This window comes from Castor canadensis, chromosome 13 (assembly GCF_047511655.1).
Source record: "Castor canadensis chromosome 13, mCasCan1.hap1v2, whole genome shotgun sequence".
Lineage (NCBI taxonomy): Eukaryota > Metazoa > Chordata > Mammalia > Rodentia > Castoridae > Castor > Castor canadensis.
In genome coordinates this window covers 8481780-8496324 of record NC_133398.1, presented here as the reverse complement: position 1 = coordinate 8496324, position 14545 = coordinate 8481780, and the positions used below count along the sequence as shown (strand labels likewise).

Genomic DNA, 14545 nt, shown 5'->3' with positions numbered 1-14545 from the left:
AGTCTCTATTGCCATAGTGCCACACCGTGGGGTCCTAGAACCACCACTGTAGGAGTGACTCGGCCTAAAACTACAGCACCCCGTCTCCGCTTAGCAAGACCTTTGCTCCCTCAGTGCCCTGCTCTGTGCGGTGCCCCGTGCCTTCTGCAGGACGGCAGGAGGGACCACACTTCACAGGCACTGCTTTCTCACCTGGCCAGTTCTTTCTGATATAGGTCTAAATCGTGTGCCCATAACCAAATCATGTCTATGACTAATTCAATAAAAGGCAGATAATTTAAAATTCACTGATTTAGAATTTAAATCCTTAATTTGAGAAACTTTTGGTGATCTTGAAGAAAATTCAATGGTAGAGTGCTTGCCTGTTACGTAGACTCACATCCTGAGTTTGGTTCCCAGCATCAAAAGGAAAGGAAATCCAACCTCTCTAAGCCTCGAGTTTCTCTAAGCAGGGGTAATTTTTAAGAGTCTGAAAAATAGTTTATAATAATAAAAGATGGTAATACTCAGCAGGAATACTGTTTATAACTGCAAGCAGAGGACTGTAGGTGCTACCTGTGTTACCTGCTTAACACAGTGTTTGGCACATAGTAACAGCTTATTAAATGGCAGCTCTTATCTTTACTGTTCTCCTAGGAATTTACAACAAAAATATAAAGAATTTATATTAGAAAGAAAAAAAATTTAAAAAGCCAGGCACCAGTAGCTCACGCCTGTAATCCTAGCTACTTGGAAGGCTGAGATCAGGAGAATCGCTGTTTTAGGCCAGCCAGGGCAAATAGTTAACAAGTCCTCATCTCAACCAATAACTGGTTGCCAGTGGCATGCACTTGTCATCCCAGCTACATCAGGAAGCACAACTAGGAGGATTGAAGGCCAGGCTGGTCTGGGCAAAAAACAAGACTCTATCTCCAACATAATCAGAGCAAAAATGGCTAGAGACATGTCTTAAGCAGTAGAGCACATATGCCTAGCAAGCATATAAGCCTTGAGTTCAAATCCCAGTACCACCACAAAGAAAAATAGCTGAGAGGTTTAATCCAGTCTCTTAGTTTTACAGATAAAGATAAACCGAGGCCTAAAGAAACTGTGTGCCTTATCCAGAATCACATCTGCTTAGTGGCACATCTGGATCTAGAACCCAGCTGTGATTCCTGCTCCAGTGCTCTTTCCACTGAACCAACCACATTCCACTAAAACTAAATTAAACTCTACCAATGTTTTTGTTTTTCCCTTGATACAGATTTCCAAAACGATAGTCCTGGGCAAGTGAGTATGCAGACTTCTGTGATTAAAATAAGGTTTGATGCTACCCATTTGCCTTTTGGGGGCAGAGAAAACATGCTCCATAGTGACTATTTGTAACACTTGCTACCTAAAAATTTTTAAAAATCGAGTTGCTTCTTTTTTTTTTTATGTAAAATCCAAACCAAGTCTTTTCTGAAATTTTTGTATTCATGGATCCAAAATTTAATGGTGGAATTGGATATAGAGATGATTATGACTGTCCAGGAAACTCTTTTCTTCCAAATTTGGAGGAAGCTGGGTGGTAGCTGAATTTGCCCACCAGCAGCTTAGATACGGTGATTTTTCTCATGTCCTAATTATAAGCGATTCCCCTGAATGCTCTCTTTGTACCCTTTGTTGTGCTATAATTCTCTTATTTCTTTGCTTACCTTCTTCTGGTCTACATTTAATCGCATTATGACTTGTTTCTCTGAGTGAATCTGTCTCTTGCTCCAGGCTGACTTTCACTCTATTCCATTAGCCTTTGCTTAATTTCATTAGACTCGCCCCTGGAGAGTCTACCCCTCTCAAGGTCATTATTAAAAATCAAGATCCTTTGCACTCTAACTGTAGCAAACCTACTTTGAAAGGAGAATGAACACTAACTGAATAAGCTACTGCCATGTGTTTTGGTTTCATAGTAAATAGAAAAGCTATTCTATTTACTATGAAAAGCTGTCTCTGAAAGACTGCTTCCCCATACAAAGATTATAGGAAGGAAAACTGCATCAAGAGTCATTAAACCCACATGTCACTTTCTCCTGTCCTTGCCTTCCTGTGCTGTATGTAAACCAGTTCAGCTATCTGAGAAAGACTGGATGGAAAATAAATACTAGTTTTCGCTAGACTCAGCTTGGCAGCTACACAGTGCGCTTCTATTTTCAATGTAAAATGAAGTGTTACCGTCACTTAGGGCTCCACATGCTGAAGGTGTGACCTTGAACAAGTTCTGAACATCACTAAGCCTCAGGTTCCTCATTTGTTAAATGGGACTGATTCCCACTCCCCACCTAATCGAGTCATTGTGGCATTTAAGTAACAGAGGAAACTCCGCACAGCATGTGACCTGCCATTGCCGTTAATGCCACTGTCCCACAAAATGAAGTAATTGCAGCTGTTCACCCAGATATGATAACAGATACTGGAGTAATCCTCTTACGTTCTGAACACTGATGTCTGCCCCAGCAGCAGTACAAAGACCCTGGAATCAATTCCTTTCTGTGCAGGCCTGGGGGAGAGGAGGAAGGAAAGTGGTTGATGGGCTGTGAGAAACTCACACTTGCCACTGTGACTGACGGGGACCTGGAGGCAAGCCCTGTGTCTAATGTGAGCATAGGTTCTTCTGTGCGCTGACAGATCAGAGCTCCCCACAGGCCTGCAGGAACTGGAGACCCTCTCCCCATTGGGGGCATTACTAATTCTAATGAGGAGAACCTGCTCCTGCCTGGGAGCCATTCAGGAAAGGATGAACTCCCAGCCTCACTTCGATCCCCTTGCACCTAAATTATAATGAAACGAACTAACCTAAACCCACAGCAGAGCCCTCAAAGGCTGAATGCAGATGAAGAATGAACTAGCTATTCCTCCTGCTCAGGGTGTCCACACCAGCCCTGGTCATGTCCACCTTGCCCTGATTCTGTGCCAAGTACAAAGCAGAGCCTTCTATGGTGCAACCTCAATGGCCCCTTTGTCTAGGACACCCCAGGGATAAGGTAATTGTTAGCAATAAAGGTCCCAGTAAATAACCTTAAAAACAGTTTCCATGTGCAATTGCACTCTTTAATCTTCCTGAGCACTTCCACCTAAATTAGTTTTTCTTGCTATTTAGACTTCTTTACTTGATATTTCTCTTATTTTTATCTAAAACGGAGATTTCAAATCCCTATATGGAAAAACATTGAAAATTTATAGGTAAATTACTCTTGATACAGACACAGGACATACAAGGATAGGGTATGTCTTAAATGCTAAAAAAAAATGTTCATTTTACTTTTCTTGAGAAATACACAAAATGGCCTAAGATATGATATACTTTCAAATATTATATAAAATACCTAAGAGAAATGGCTGATCTTATTTTTTAAATACGGCGTTCGGTCCTTTGGTACAATCCTAGTAAAACTTGCCATTGAGACATGTTGCTTTTCCTCTGATGAACACCAAAGAGAAAAACACAGTTTTCGTGCCCCTGCTGCCGTGCCCCCCGTAGAGAGTTGGGGATATACTGGAAAGGGAGTGCCAGCACTCATCCCCGAGGTGAGATCAGAACGGGCTTGAACTTCTGTAGACCTCATGAGACCTCTAGAAGCTGACCCTCCCCTTGCCTGGAGAGAGCTGGGGTCAGATCTCCCAGCAGGCACATGTCATAGGTTGCAAAGCACGGACTGGGTTGCGGAGATGGTGACCAGCTTTCCTTTTGCAGGTGACCTTCCGTCCGTGCCGGTGTTTGACAGAACTCTGCCTGTGAAACAGATGCATGTGCTGGAGACTCTGGACCTTCTGGTTCTCAGAGCAGACAAAGGTGGGACCCCTCCTGGTGGTGCTCTGGGAGGGAGGAAAGCGGGTGACCCTCTGTGGCCAACACCAAAGGTCACTGAGGTCTGACCACATAAGCCATGCTGCTGTTTCTTTGGATGCCAATGCTGGGGTCCCTGAATAGCCTACTTGTTTAGGGGCAGGGGGCCAAGCAGTAGAGAAAAGGAGGGGTGGTGTTGTGGGTGTCATCTGAATTCTGGAACACCTCCCACCCATGTTTCCTACCATCTTGGAGTTCCTCCAGGTCATTTTACTTCTCCATGTATCCCCTCCTCTGCCTTCTTCACACTGTCACCAGGGAAAGATGCCCGCCTCTTTGTCTTCAGGCTGAGCGCTGTGCAGAAGGGCCTCGAGGTGAGGCAGGCTGGGAGAGGCCGGTCTGACTGCAGAGAAAACAAGCTGGAGAAAACCAAAGGTGACTTGGGTCTTCCTGTTTGGGTGGTGTCTGTTCAGCTAACTTTTTTTTTCTCAGACTTCTTAGGTTTCACTGAAAATAACAATAATAAGAGGAGCTGGGCAGCCCTGGGCAAATAGTTCACTATACCCTGTCTCAAAAATACCCAACAGAGCTGGCAGAGTGGCTCAAGTGGTAGAGCGCCTGCCTAGCAAGCATGAGGCCCTGAGTTCAAAACCTAGTACCATAATAAATAAATAAATAATAGAGCTGGGGATATGGCTCACGGTAGAGCGCCTCCTAGCACATGCAGAGCCCTGGGTTTTGATTCCCCAAACTAAAAAACAAAGGAGCAGGAATTTGATCTTATTTGAAACATCACGAAGGTGGTCTCATGGTTTTCCCTAAGATGGTTGAAAGACAATGAAAGCACATTGCAAACTAAAAATGCTAGGCCTCTCGTCAGTGGTCTTGGAGGTGAACAGAGCTCCACTGGTTCTGTTCGTAAAGACATTTTCAGATGGTCTTTGGTTCCTGGAGCTGTGGCCATCCTCCACTTCAGTTTCTGGCATGCAGTAGGTTTGAGGCCACGTTTACTCACTGTAGAATACAGGGAGTATGACTTGCCTGACCTCGTTTTCATGTCAGGTCTCCATTTTACCCAGAATCAGAAGCATTCTGAGTCATTCCGGAACTGTGTCTCACTTCCAGGGTTCGTAGCAATAATTCCCTAACTGTCAAAGCCTAGGGGCTTCCAAACCATATCCTCATGTGTTGAGCATCAACCGTTTGTCTGCCCAGGCTGCCACCTGTACGCGGTTAACACCCACCACAGCAGAGAGCTGAGAATCGTGGTTGCCATTCGGAATAAGCTGCTTCTGATCACCAGGAAACACAGCAAGCCAAGCGGGGTGACTGGCCTCTCATTGTTATCGCCCCTGTCAGAGTCACCTGTTGAAGAATTCCAGTACATCAGGGTAGGTTTTCTCTTTCCGGGCCCTGGCTGTCCCACTGCTCAGTGTGCACTAGGGAGCCCTGGCCTCCTGTGTCCTAGTTTACCTCAGAAGTCTAAGGGGAAGCTCATTCATTCTGGTGAGCACCTGTGGGGCTGTTCTAGGCGCAGAGGATGCAGTAATGGCCCTAAATAAAACTTCACTTTCCACAAGATTGCTTCACAGCTGAAGCATCACAGAAATGAGCGAATGAGTCTCTGGTGGCTGGCAGAAGACAAAATAAAGTACAGAGGAGGACAGAGGATAAGGGAAATAGAGAGAATGATGGGTAGTGGATCTCTACCTCAGATCAGAAATCCAAACGACATATGGGCGTGAGGGTTCCTGAGGAAAGGGTATTGCAGGCAGGAGGGGCAGCCAGCCAAGGGCCATGAGGCCTACTGAAGACACATGCCTCTTTAGGCATGGGTGACAGGAGCTGAGGGGGAAAGGTGGGCAGGTCAAGGAGAACTGGGAGCAGAGTCTCTAGAGCCCTGGAGGCCTTTGCACAGACTTTGGCTCTGAGTAAGGTGGAAAGCCAAGGGGAGGTTCAATGCAGAGAAGTGGCACGTTTTTAAAAGGTGGTTCTGGCCAGTCACAGGCACATGTACGGTACCGACTGCATTAGAATCACCCAAGACAATAGTTGCTTAACCACAATTATGAGCTTATCTAGAAGACTGGATATAGACCGACTCTTTTATTTAGTTATGACTCAGTTACCTCAGTAGTCAAAAGCCTGACAAAAATCACCAGAGAAAGTGTGGACTTAGGAAACCTAATGGCCAGGAATCATGGCTGAGATGTCGATAAGGGATCACCTCCCAGATTGCTGACATTAACACATGGCTCATGGCATGCAGCAGGATCCCACCAACCTGGAGACAGTGGAGCCCCACTAAAATAACAGACCCAATCTGGCCATCCTAGGCCAAAAATTCCCTCCGCCTGACATGTGGAAGTAGGACTAACATCTCCACTCTGTTGACTTTAATAAAAATAAATAAATAAAATAAAAACCTGAGGTCTCAAGACCGCCAGTGTAGTGCTCCTTTTTGATTTTTTTTATCCTATCTGGAGGGTGCACCTTGGTTTTGTTTTTACTTTGCTTTACATAAGTAAGTTTGTTCCAACCATCATATCAGTGCAGCAGCATTTTTTGTGTTTGTTGTCTCTCTGTGTTTTGATAAATTTTTGGTTTTTTTTTTTATTGTTTTGGTAAATTTTTGGATCAACCTGTAGCACCAAAAATCCCTAAAAGTTATCTTGACAAAACAAAAACCTTTTTTTAAGACAGTTTTTTTGTAAATGTTATTAAGAACAGAACAATATTTTTAAGACAGCCTTGTTGTTATGAGTTTAAAGAATTAACTTTTAGTTTAACATTAGTACGTTAAATTTTGACCTCACAAAACCCTTAATGTAACTCTTAAATTTTTTTATGACAACCTACTCTGTACTTTTGTGACAACTTACTCTTTACCTTTTGGTTTATCCTTTTTATTTAAATTTTTGAGGACAAACCTTTTTATATAATTTTTTATTTAAAAGCATTTTTAACCTTTTATTTAAAAAAATATATCTTTAATGCCTTTTATATGTTTTATTACTTGTTGAAAATAATATAAAACCTTTTAACTTAGAGCCTCATATTTGTATGAAAAAAGAAAGCAATCTTAAAGCTTTTTTTATAGAAGCAATTTATAGAAAGCCTATTTGTTGATAAAGAATTAAATCCCGGATTTTATTTACAACAAAATGAAACAGGCTAAGGTCATTTTTTTAATTACCCAAACTTTTAAGATTTCTGTTGTAGGCTGTGGCCTTTTACTCTCTGGTCTTAGCCTGAATGTTAACCCCTGAATGTCTGAGACCTGATTGAAATAAGTTTGAAAACTGGTTTTGTTAAAAGTAGCAGGAGAACAGAGTATAAGTAACAATTTTTTACATTGACTCTACAATAAGAACTATCCTCAAAATGTTTATATATTTATATATATATAACAAAGATCTCCAGTGTAAACACGCTAAGGTTTTTTTGTTGTTATCTTGAGTACAACATTAACCTTATAGCAGTAGTTTAAGAACCATTCTGAAGATGTTTACACACACACACAAAGTTTTATAAATTAAGCATGCCAAAAAAAAATACCAGTTTAAGTGCACATAAGATAAGCTCAAATTCCAGGAAAAAATTAAGTTTTGTCCAGTGTTGTTTTAGAGACATAAATAAAATGACACACTAAAAAAAAAAAAAAAAAAAAAAACCAAAAGAAACAAAAAAAAAAACAGAGTGCACCCTTTCAAAAAAGCTCTTTTAAACCATAGATGTACATTAGAATTTTTTTTAGGGCAGCAACAAAATAAAATCAGTCTTTTATTTTTAGGCAAATCACAGCAGAGCTCCTTAAACCTCTAGTTTCAGTATATCTAAAACTGGTTTTATCTCTCTTTTTTTTAATCTCTGTACTTATGAGAGGGGCATTTATAAATCCAATTTCTCCTGGCTCTTTGGGAACCTCCCGAGAGGAAAGTGTTGAGAAGAAATGGGAAAGCTTTTAATCCTTTTTGTACTGTCTTAATTTTTGTTTTTAATTTGGGTAAAGTGTGTTGACTCAGCTTTTCTATAATCCTTAGTCCCTGTTTTTGTTTTATTTTGTTTGTTCCTGGTTTGTCCCTAGTCTGTAGATGTCTTCCTCTTTTATTTATTATTTTTTTTTATTTTGGTTTGGCGCTGTATCCCCAGAACCTCTACATTCTCCCCAGTGGACTGTGTGAAGGATGTCCAAAGGAGCCTCCTTGACTTTACTTCCCTTATTTCCCTAGGCCTAGAATCTCTTGTTCCCCATTTTTGGCAGGTCCCTGTGACTATTCCATGTGCTCAACCCCCCATACTGGAGGTTTCTTGCACACCCCGAGATTCATTTCAACTATCTTTAGCCGTTTCCCACGTGAAAGAAGGAAATTGCCCAAATGGGACTCCACACTCACTTCATGTCTAAAACATGTCTCAGTCACACACTTGGCCTCCGAAAATACCCCACCACCAAGGCAGTATTATAGTCCAATATTCCTACCTTAGTTCATGCACGAGGTTTCCTGGATGCTGTGTTTATTTGAGCTCTTTTCTTCATGTTGCTGATCAGCTTTCAGTTGTTTTTCTTGTTCTTTTTTTTTGGTCCATGTCAGCCTCAGGAGGTGTAGATTCCCCTCTCACCCTGAGTCCACTGCAGTGAGGCAGTGGGATGTGTGTCCTCTAATGAGGGTGTCTCCATGACACTCCCAGGTGACAATATGAGTTCCTATTCAGGCACCAAGAATTGTTAGAAATAATGGCAATCACAAATCAGACACATGCTTGAAAGCTGATAGGAAAGGCAAAATTTACTTCTGTAGACGGGCGTGCCTCCAACCAGAGTCACGCAGGCTAGCACATTGAGTGGGAAGCCCACTCAGTTTTTATCTCTCTTGCAAGTCTGCCCCTCACCCTGATAGATGGGTTTGGGTTCACAGTCTTCATGATTGGCTATTTAGAAAAGGAGGCTCGTTGGGGAGGGGGTCCTTGAGGCAGGGAGAACAAGAAAATTCTTTTGGGTAATATTTATCTTTAAGCAAACAGTTTGAGATTAGGACACTTGGCAGTAAACAGCTGTTTGACCGCAAGGACCTTGCAGGGTCAAGCAACATTTCACAAAGCATGAAGGCAGCAATTCAGGGAAGGTAGCTGCCTCTACACAATGATAGTTACACATTGACTCCTTTGACAGAAAAGACCTCTGACACTTTGATTCTCACAGAGAGCATAGTGGGCAAGAATGACGATCTGTTTGTCAAGAGACCAGTACAGGAGACAGTGGTAACCAGAGAGGTAGAAAGAAGCCATGGGACTGGCAAAACTGCCTGCTCACATTTGTTGGCAGGATGTCCTGAGGGTGAGGGTACAGCCTTGGGAGAAAAGCCTCCTGAAGGCCAGATACCTTCCCTGATCTTTCCACCTCTGATTTTTAAAATGATAATACTCAGCTAACAGCTGAGTGCTTCTGTAGGCAAGCTGAGCAGTTATTTTTCCAGAGATAAGGCCTCCTGAATTATGCATATCAACTTCTGCTGTTAATTCAGTTTAGGGGGGATAGGGCAGCATGGCAGCTTAAAGTGCTCTAATTAGGTGTCAGACTTCTGAAAACAGTAATTAGCATTTTTAAAGAATATTTATGTTCGTTCCCCGGCATCTCCACCAAAACAAAACAAAAGAATATTTATGTAATGTGAGCTCTGAAATCAAACTTCCTGAGTTCAAATCGTGGTTCTACCACATACAAACTTTATGACTATAAGCAAGTCACTTGACCTTTGAGACTCACTTTCCTCACCTGTAATAGAGTAATGCTCATACCTGCTTCATGAGGTTGGTACAGGATTTAATGAAAACAGCACCTGGCAATGTGCTCTGCTCACCAGGTTATTAGCAATTATTATTACTGTTACTAAGTCACAGGACAGACTGTGTGAGACCTTTGAATTCAACTATAACATTCTTTCCTGGCCTCCAGCTTTTCCAGGGACAGAATTCTCACTCTGGAGGATAGATTATAGGAATGAGAAGTGTGGTGGGACCCCTAGCTCCTCTGCCCTGTCCCTGTCTTCTCTGCAGGGGTCCTGGGAGGAGAGGCTGACTAAAGATGGCTGTCTGTCCCATCCTCACCCACACAGGAGATCTGTCTGTCTGATTCCCCTGTGGTGATGACCTTAGTGGATGGACCAACGGAAGAGAGTGACAATCTCATCTGTGTTGCTTACCGACACCAATTTGACGTGGTGAACGAGAGCACAGGAGAGGCCTACAGACTGCACCATGTGGAGGCCAACAGGGTAAGTTGACAGTCATAGGGACAAGTGGGAATCAGAGAAGACCAGGATTTGTGTCTTCTAACTTTGGATTTCTTTAAAATTACATACTGAATGTCCATGTCAGGTGATATGCTACTCAGGCTGAACCCCATGAAGTTGCCATTTTTGTAGAATCGTCCCATTGCCCTGCTCAGCTATTCCAGACCTCACCCTGCCTCTTTGTGTTCCAAATAAAAGACAGTAAGAGTCCAAAAGTAGAATATAACTAAATAAATGAGAACTGCTGGAGACTGCATCCTGTGACCTTAGCTAACCACAGAGCTCTTGCACTGTTCTGCCTGTAAGGCAGTGTGGGGATCATAACATGGAGCCACTTGAAATTCACCTGGTACAGGGCAAACCGGCATTCCTGCTTCAGTACTGGGGACACACAGAATGATGACATCACCCCCAGAAAAGGTACAGTTCCTCAGGGGGGCTTCCAACCCACCAGTCTCCCCCAACTCCTGTTCAGCTAAATCAGAGACTAAGGAATTCCATCCACTTAGATTGTACAACTTGAATTGGTACATGTTCTATCTCAATATTCATTAAAATTGCTAAATAGTATCTTAGGGAGACTTAATACCTAAATAGAGCAAAATTTTAAGGAGTAGAATAATCAGAAATAGAAAAGTCTATATCTAATTAGGAGGCCTTCTTGTCTTCAGCTGTCATCTGTCATAGATGTGACAGATGTTGTCTGTATTGGTGATGCCCAGACTGTCTGCAATTGAAGTCATCTGAGGGGCTTTAAAAGCCAGAGGCTTTACTGGGTGGGGAGGTGCCACAGACTGGGGAAGCCTAGTGGACTCAGTCATGCTACCCAGCCCTGGCTATAATTGCCTGCATACTTTGAAAGGACCATGTCTGAGCCCAGCCAGGCCCAGTTAAATCAGAATTAACTTGGGAGCCAAGATTTTTTTAAGTCACGCCAGGGAATGCTAATGTAGACCCAGCAGAACTAGTCTGTCTTGCCCTTCCTCCTAATGTAAAACTGTGGGGACTGCCCCTGCCCCCGTAGTCACAGGTCAGCTTCTCTCTGGAACCTATGACCTCTTCCCACCTGGAAAGGAAGGCCTGATTTATTCTTCAAAAGTTCTTCAGGGGGACGCACAGGAAATCAATGTGAGTCAATGCCCTGTATAGCTATCCTTATCTCAACCAGCAAAAACCCTTGTTCCTTCCTATTATTGCTTATACTCTCTCTACAACAAAATTAGAAATAAGGGCAAAATAGTTTCTGCTGGGTATTGAGGCGGGGGAGAGGGAGGGGGCGGAGTGGGTGGTAAGGGAGGGGGTGGGGGCAATGGGGAGAAATGAACCAATCCTTGTATGCACATATGGATAATAAAAGAAAAATGAAAAAAAAAAAAAAAAGAAAATGAATGACATACAGTTACAAAAGGAAAACACATAAAAAAAAAAAGTTCTTCAGGGGGAGAAATGACACAAACAATGTATGCACATGTGAATAAAAAAAAAAAAGTTCTGCCCATTCTTAATTTTCACAGCTGTCTATGCAACCAGCCAAAAGGGACAGAAAATTTGTGGTCTCGCAGGTCTTTGTCCAATTAGTACTTCTCCTAGCAACTGGTTTCCCGAGACTTAACCTGGTTTTCCAAGTGGAAAGGTCCTCGCCTTATTCCAGAGAAACTTTCTGGCATGTTCTGGTTTAAAGTCAATCATGCTTAAGTGGCTGAAAACCATGTCATTTAGGGACTATTCTTCAGGGTAACTTAGAGAAAAAAATCATTTTATTAAACTTCTTTCTTTCATATGGCAGTTGTTATTTACTTACTTTTAATGTCCTGGTAATTCATTAGAATGCTTCTAGATTGTTTTTCTTATGATTTATAAAGGCCAAGAAAGAACTGGCCTTAAATTGTTGAGGTTTTTTATGACCTCTGTGATTTGTTTTTCTGTAAGCTATGGGAGCAATACTGAAATTGTCTATCTTTTCTTTAATGTACTTTTTAAAAAACCAAAGATACAAAGCTTTTCTCCAAGAGAAAAAAAGATTTTTAAGGAAAAAATGAACCTTCCCTGGGTCCTGCCTGAGCGAGGATGAGTGTGTACAACCTTCCTGCTGTAAATTGAGTGCTCACAGAGCAAGTGTGCAGCAGACATGGTTGCACATTGTCTTCATAAGGAATTGACTGTTTAATTGGGGATTTAAGCTCTAAAGGCATGGAAAAGGTGATGAGCAATGTGGTTGCTAATAGCTGGTCAGAAGCAGGCCCAGAGGGAGCACCACTGGCCTTTAATCAAGAGGTAGGTTCCTGCAACTCAACCTCCAGGGAAGGGAGCCAGTGCGGAGCTGCTGGCCTGGCCCCATCACTGGGGACTCAATATCAATAAGTGACATTCTGCTGACTGCGGCTCAGTGCAGAGCACCAGTGCTGGTCAGACTGGCTTACCTTCCCATTCCCATTCCTTCCCTCTTCCCAGCCACATTCAATTGCCCATTTCAGGTTTCACGCTCTAAGATAATCCTAGCTCAAGAGAGGAAAGGTTTCAGAGTGCTAAGGCAGCATTCTGGAAGTCAACATCGAGTTTGTTGTACTGATGGCCTGCTATGACCTACTGCCCCAACTCTGGCAGCCAGCTCAAGCCTCATTCCCAAAGCCAAATCTCCTCTGCAGGGAACCACAGACCTGGTAACTGGATCTGGGGTTCTGGCTTATTTCTTGGGCCCATGTCCCTACCTTGAGCATCTACTCAGACCCAGTGGGTCTCAACTGGACACTGACCCAGAACCAGGTGGCAAGTCTGACCCCAGTCAGAGGTAGCTGCCTCTTTGAACTGGGGCTGGAGTGGTGGGATTCAAACTTCACTTCTTTCAAGTCTGTATTAAGAATTTTTACAACCACATGTTGCTTTTATCATTTTTAAATCCCAAGAAAAATGGCCTAATTACCTTTAATCAAATAAAAACTAAAAACCTGATGACACGGCATACCCCAGACCTCTTGTATCAGGATCTGTAAGAGCAAGAAGCCCGATGTAGGTTTTCAAAGCTCCCCAGTGGATTCTGACATCCTTACCTGCTTAGAAAACAGGGCTGCAGAGGCTGACACCCACCAGACCTGTTGCCAGGAATGAGACAGTCGGACATCTGTGTCAAAGCCTGGAAGGCTCTCCACTGTGCTAAGTGCTAGTCAGGATCTAAGCAAAGTGGCATGGAGCGTCTGAGGGGAATGTGGTCAAATCCAAGATGTGGCCCCTTGTCCCTGAATCTCGCCCTGGGACTGGAACCTGTCTGGCCTGCCCAAGAGCCTGAGTCTCTTCATCCTAGAACCCTTCGAGAGACCTGCTTGGGGACAGCTCCCCTAGGGCCTAACACCCCTGTGTGCAGACCCCATCTAGAAGGCTATGTGCACTTCCCACTCCTGAATCACAGCCTCCCACTGCCCCTCATCCCAAACACACACAGGCTTTACCCTGAACTAAAAGGCCGAGGGCACCTTTCCTACTCCAGTTGTCCTTCCCATAATTCTTGTAACCACAGCCACCATTGAGTGCCCGTGTCAGAACACGTGTCTTGGAATCTCCCCAGCAATCTGGGAGGGCAGTGAGTTCATCCTCCATTTTTATGTAAAGGGAATCTGAGGCTCAGAAAGGAGAATTACTCCAAACTACATGGCTAGTAAGTGGCAGAGGCAGGACTCCAAAGACCACGCCCTTGAACCCAGTGTGCTGTTGCCTCCACAGCCAGCATGGTTGGGATCCAGGTCCAGGCTACACAGCTGGTATCTCATAATCTGTGAGTGATACATCCTTGCTGCACAAAACCTCTTGCTGAGAAGTAAAACTGCCAAGTACCAGGACTCCTGAGCAGAAAGTGGGTCCCAGTCAAAGTGGTAGAGGCAGGAAGATTCCCTTCCAGGGTCAGAGGGGACTCAAGGACTGTTCCCTCATGTAGTATACTCCCTCTGAGGTGACAGAGCCAGGATTCCATGTGTTCAGTCACTTCCAGTGAGTACTCAGCTCCCAGCACGCACCAAACCCTGGCAGACACGCTGAGGAGACAGCAGTGAAGGGCACAGAGCCTCCCCACCTCGGGAGCCCAACAGTCTCAGGGAGGAGCTGCAGCAGACACCAAACCAGTGAGCACTGAGCCACACAGGCTATGCAGAGCCCTTAAAATAGAGGGTGGGAGAAAGAGCAATGGAGAGTTATATGAGCTTTGAGCCCTCCACTTCTGATTCCCAAGTTGGAGCTCTGACCACTGGTCCCCACTGTCTCTCTCTCTCTCTAAGGGCCCCCAATTCTATTATGGTACTTACCCACCATATCTTATTTTAAGTACTTGTTTGCTTTTCTGAATTTCCCTTGAGGGGTAACACATACCTTATTCATTTCTGCACCCTTAAGGACACCTAATGCCAGGTTATGGATGCTGGGGAGGGCCGAGGTTCTATGGGGAAGGCCACCAGAGCCCAGGAAG

General features: G+C 43.7%; 1 protein-coding gene and 1 long non-coding RNA gene across 9 annotated transcripts in view; one reads left to right on the top strand and one right to left on the bottom strand.

Annotated features, from left to right (window-relative positions):
- LOC141415821 (uncharacterized) overlaps positions 1 to 8757 on the bottom strand; it is a 54023-nt gene extending 45266 nt beyond the window's left edge. Inside the window, exon 1 of the long non-coding RNA XR_012440779.1 lies at positions 8286 to 8757. This is a non-coding gene — a long non-coding RNA (uncharacterized lncRNA). The remainder of the gene's footprint in view (positions 1 to 8285) is intronic.
- Positions 1 to 14545, top strand: part of Garnl3 (GTPase activating Rap/RanGAP domain like 3) — a 163124-nt gene that overhangs the window by 123157 nt on the left and 25422 nt on the right. For all 8 annotated transcript variants that reach the window (XM_074053160.1, XM_074053162.1, XM_074053158.1 and 5 more), the window contains 4 exons: positions 3710 to 3808; positions 4121 to 4237; positions 5018 to 5193; positions 9919 to 10077. In XM_074053160.1, coding sequence (XP_073909261.1) covers positions 3710 to 3808; positions 4121 to 4237; positions 5018 to 5193; positions 9919 to 10077 — 551 coding nt within the window. The remainder of the gene's footprint in view (positions 1 to 3709; positions 3809 to 4120; positions 4238 to 5017; positions 5194 to 9918; positions 10078 to 14545) is intronic.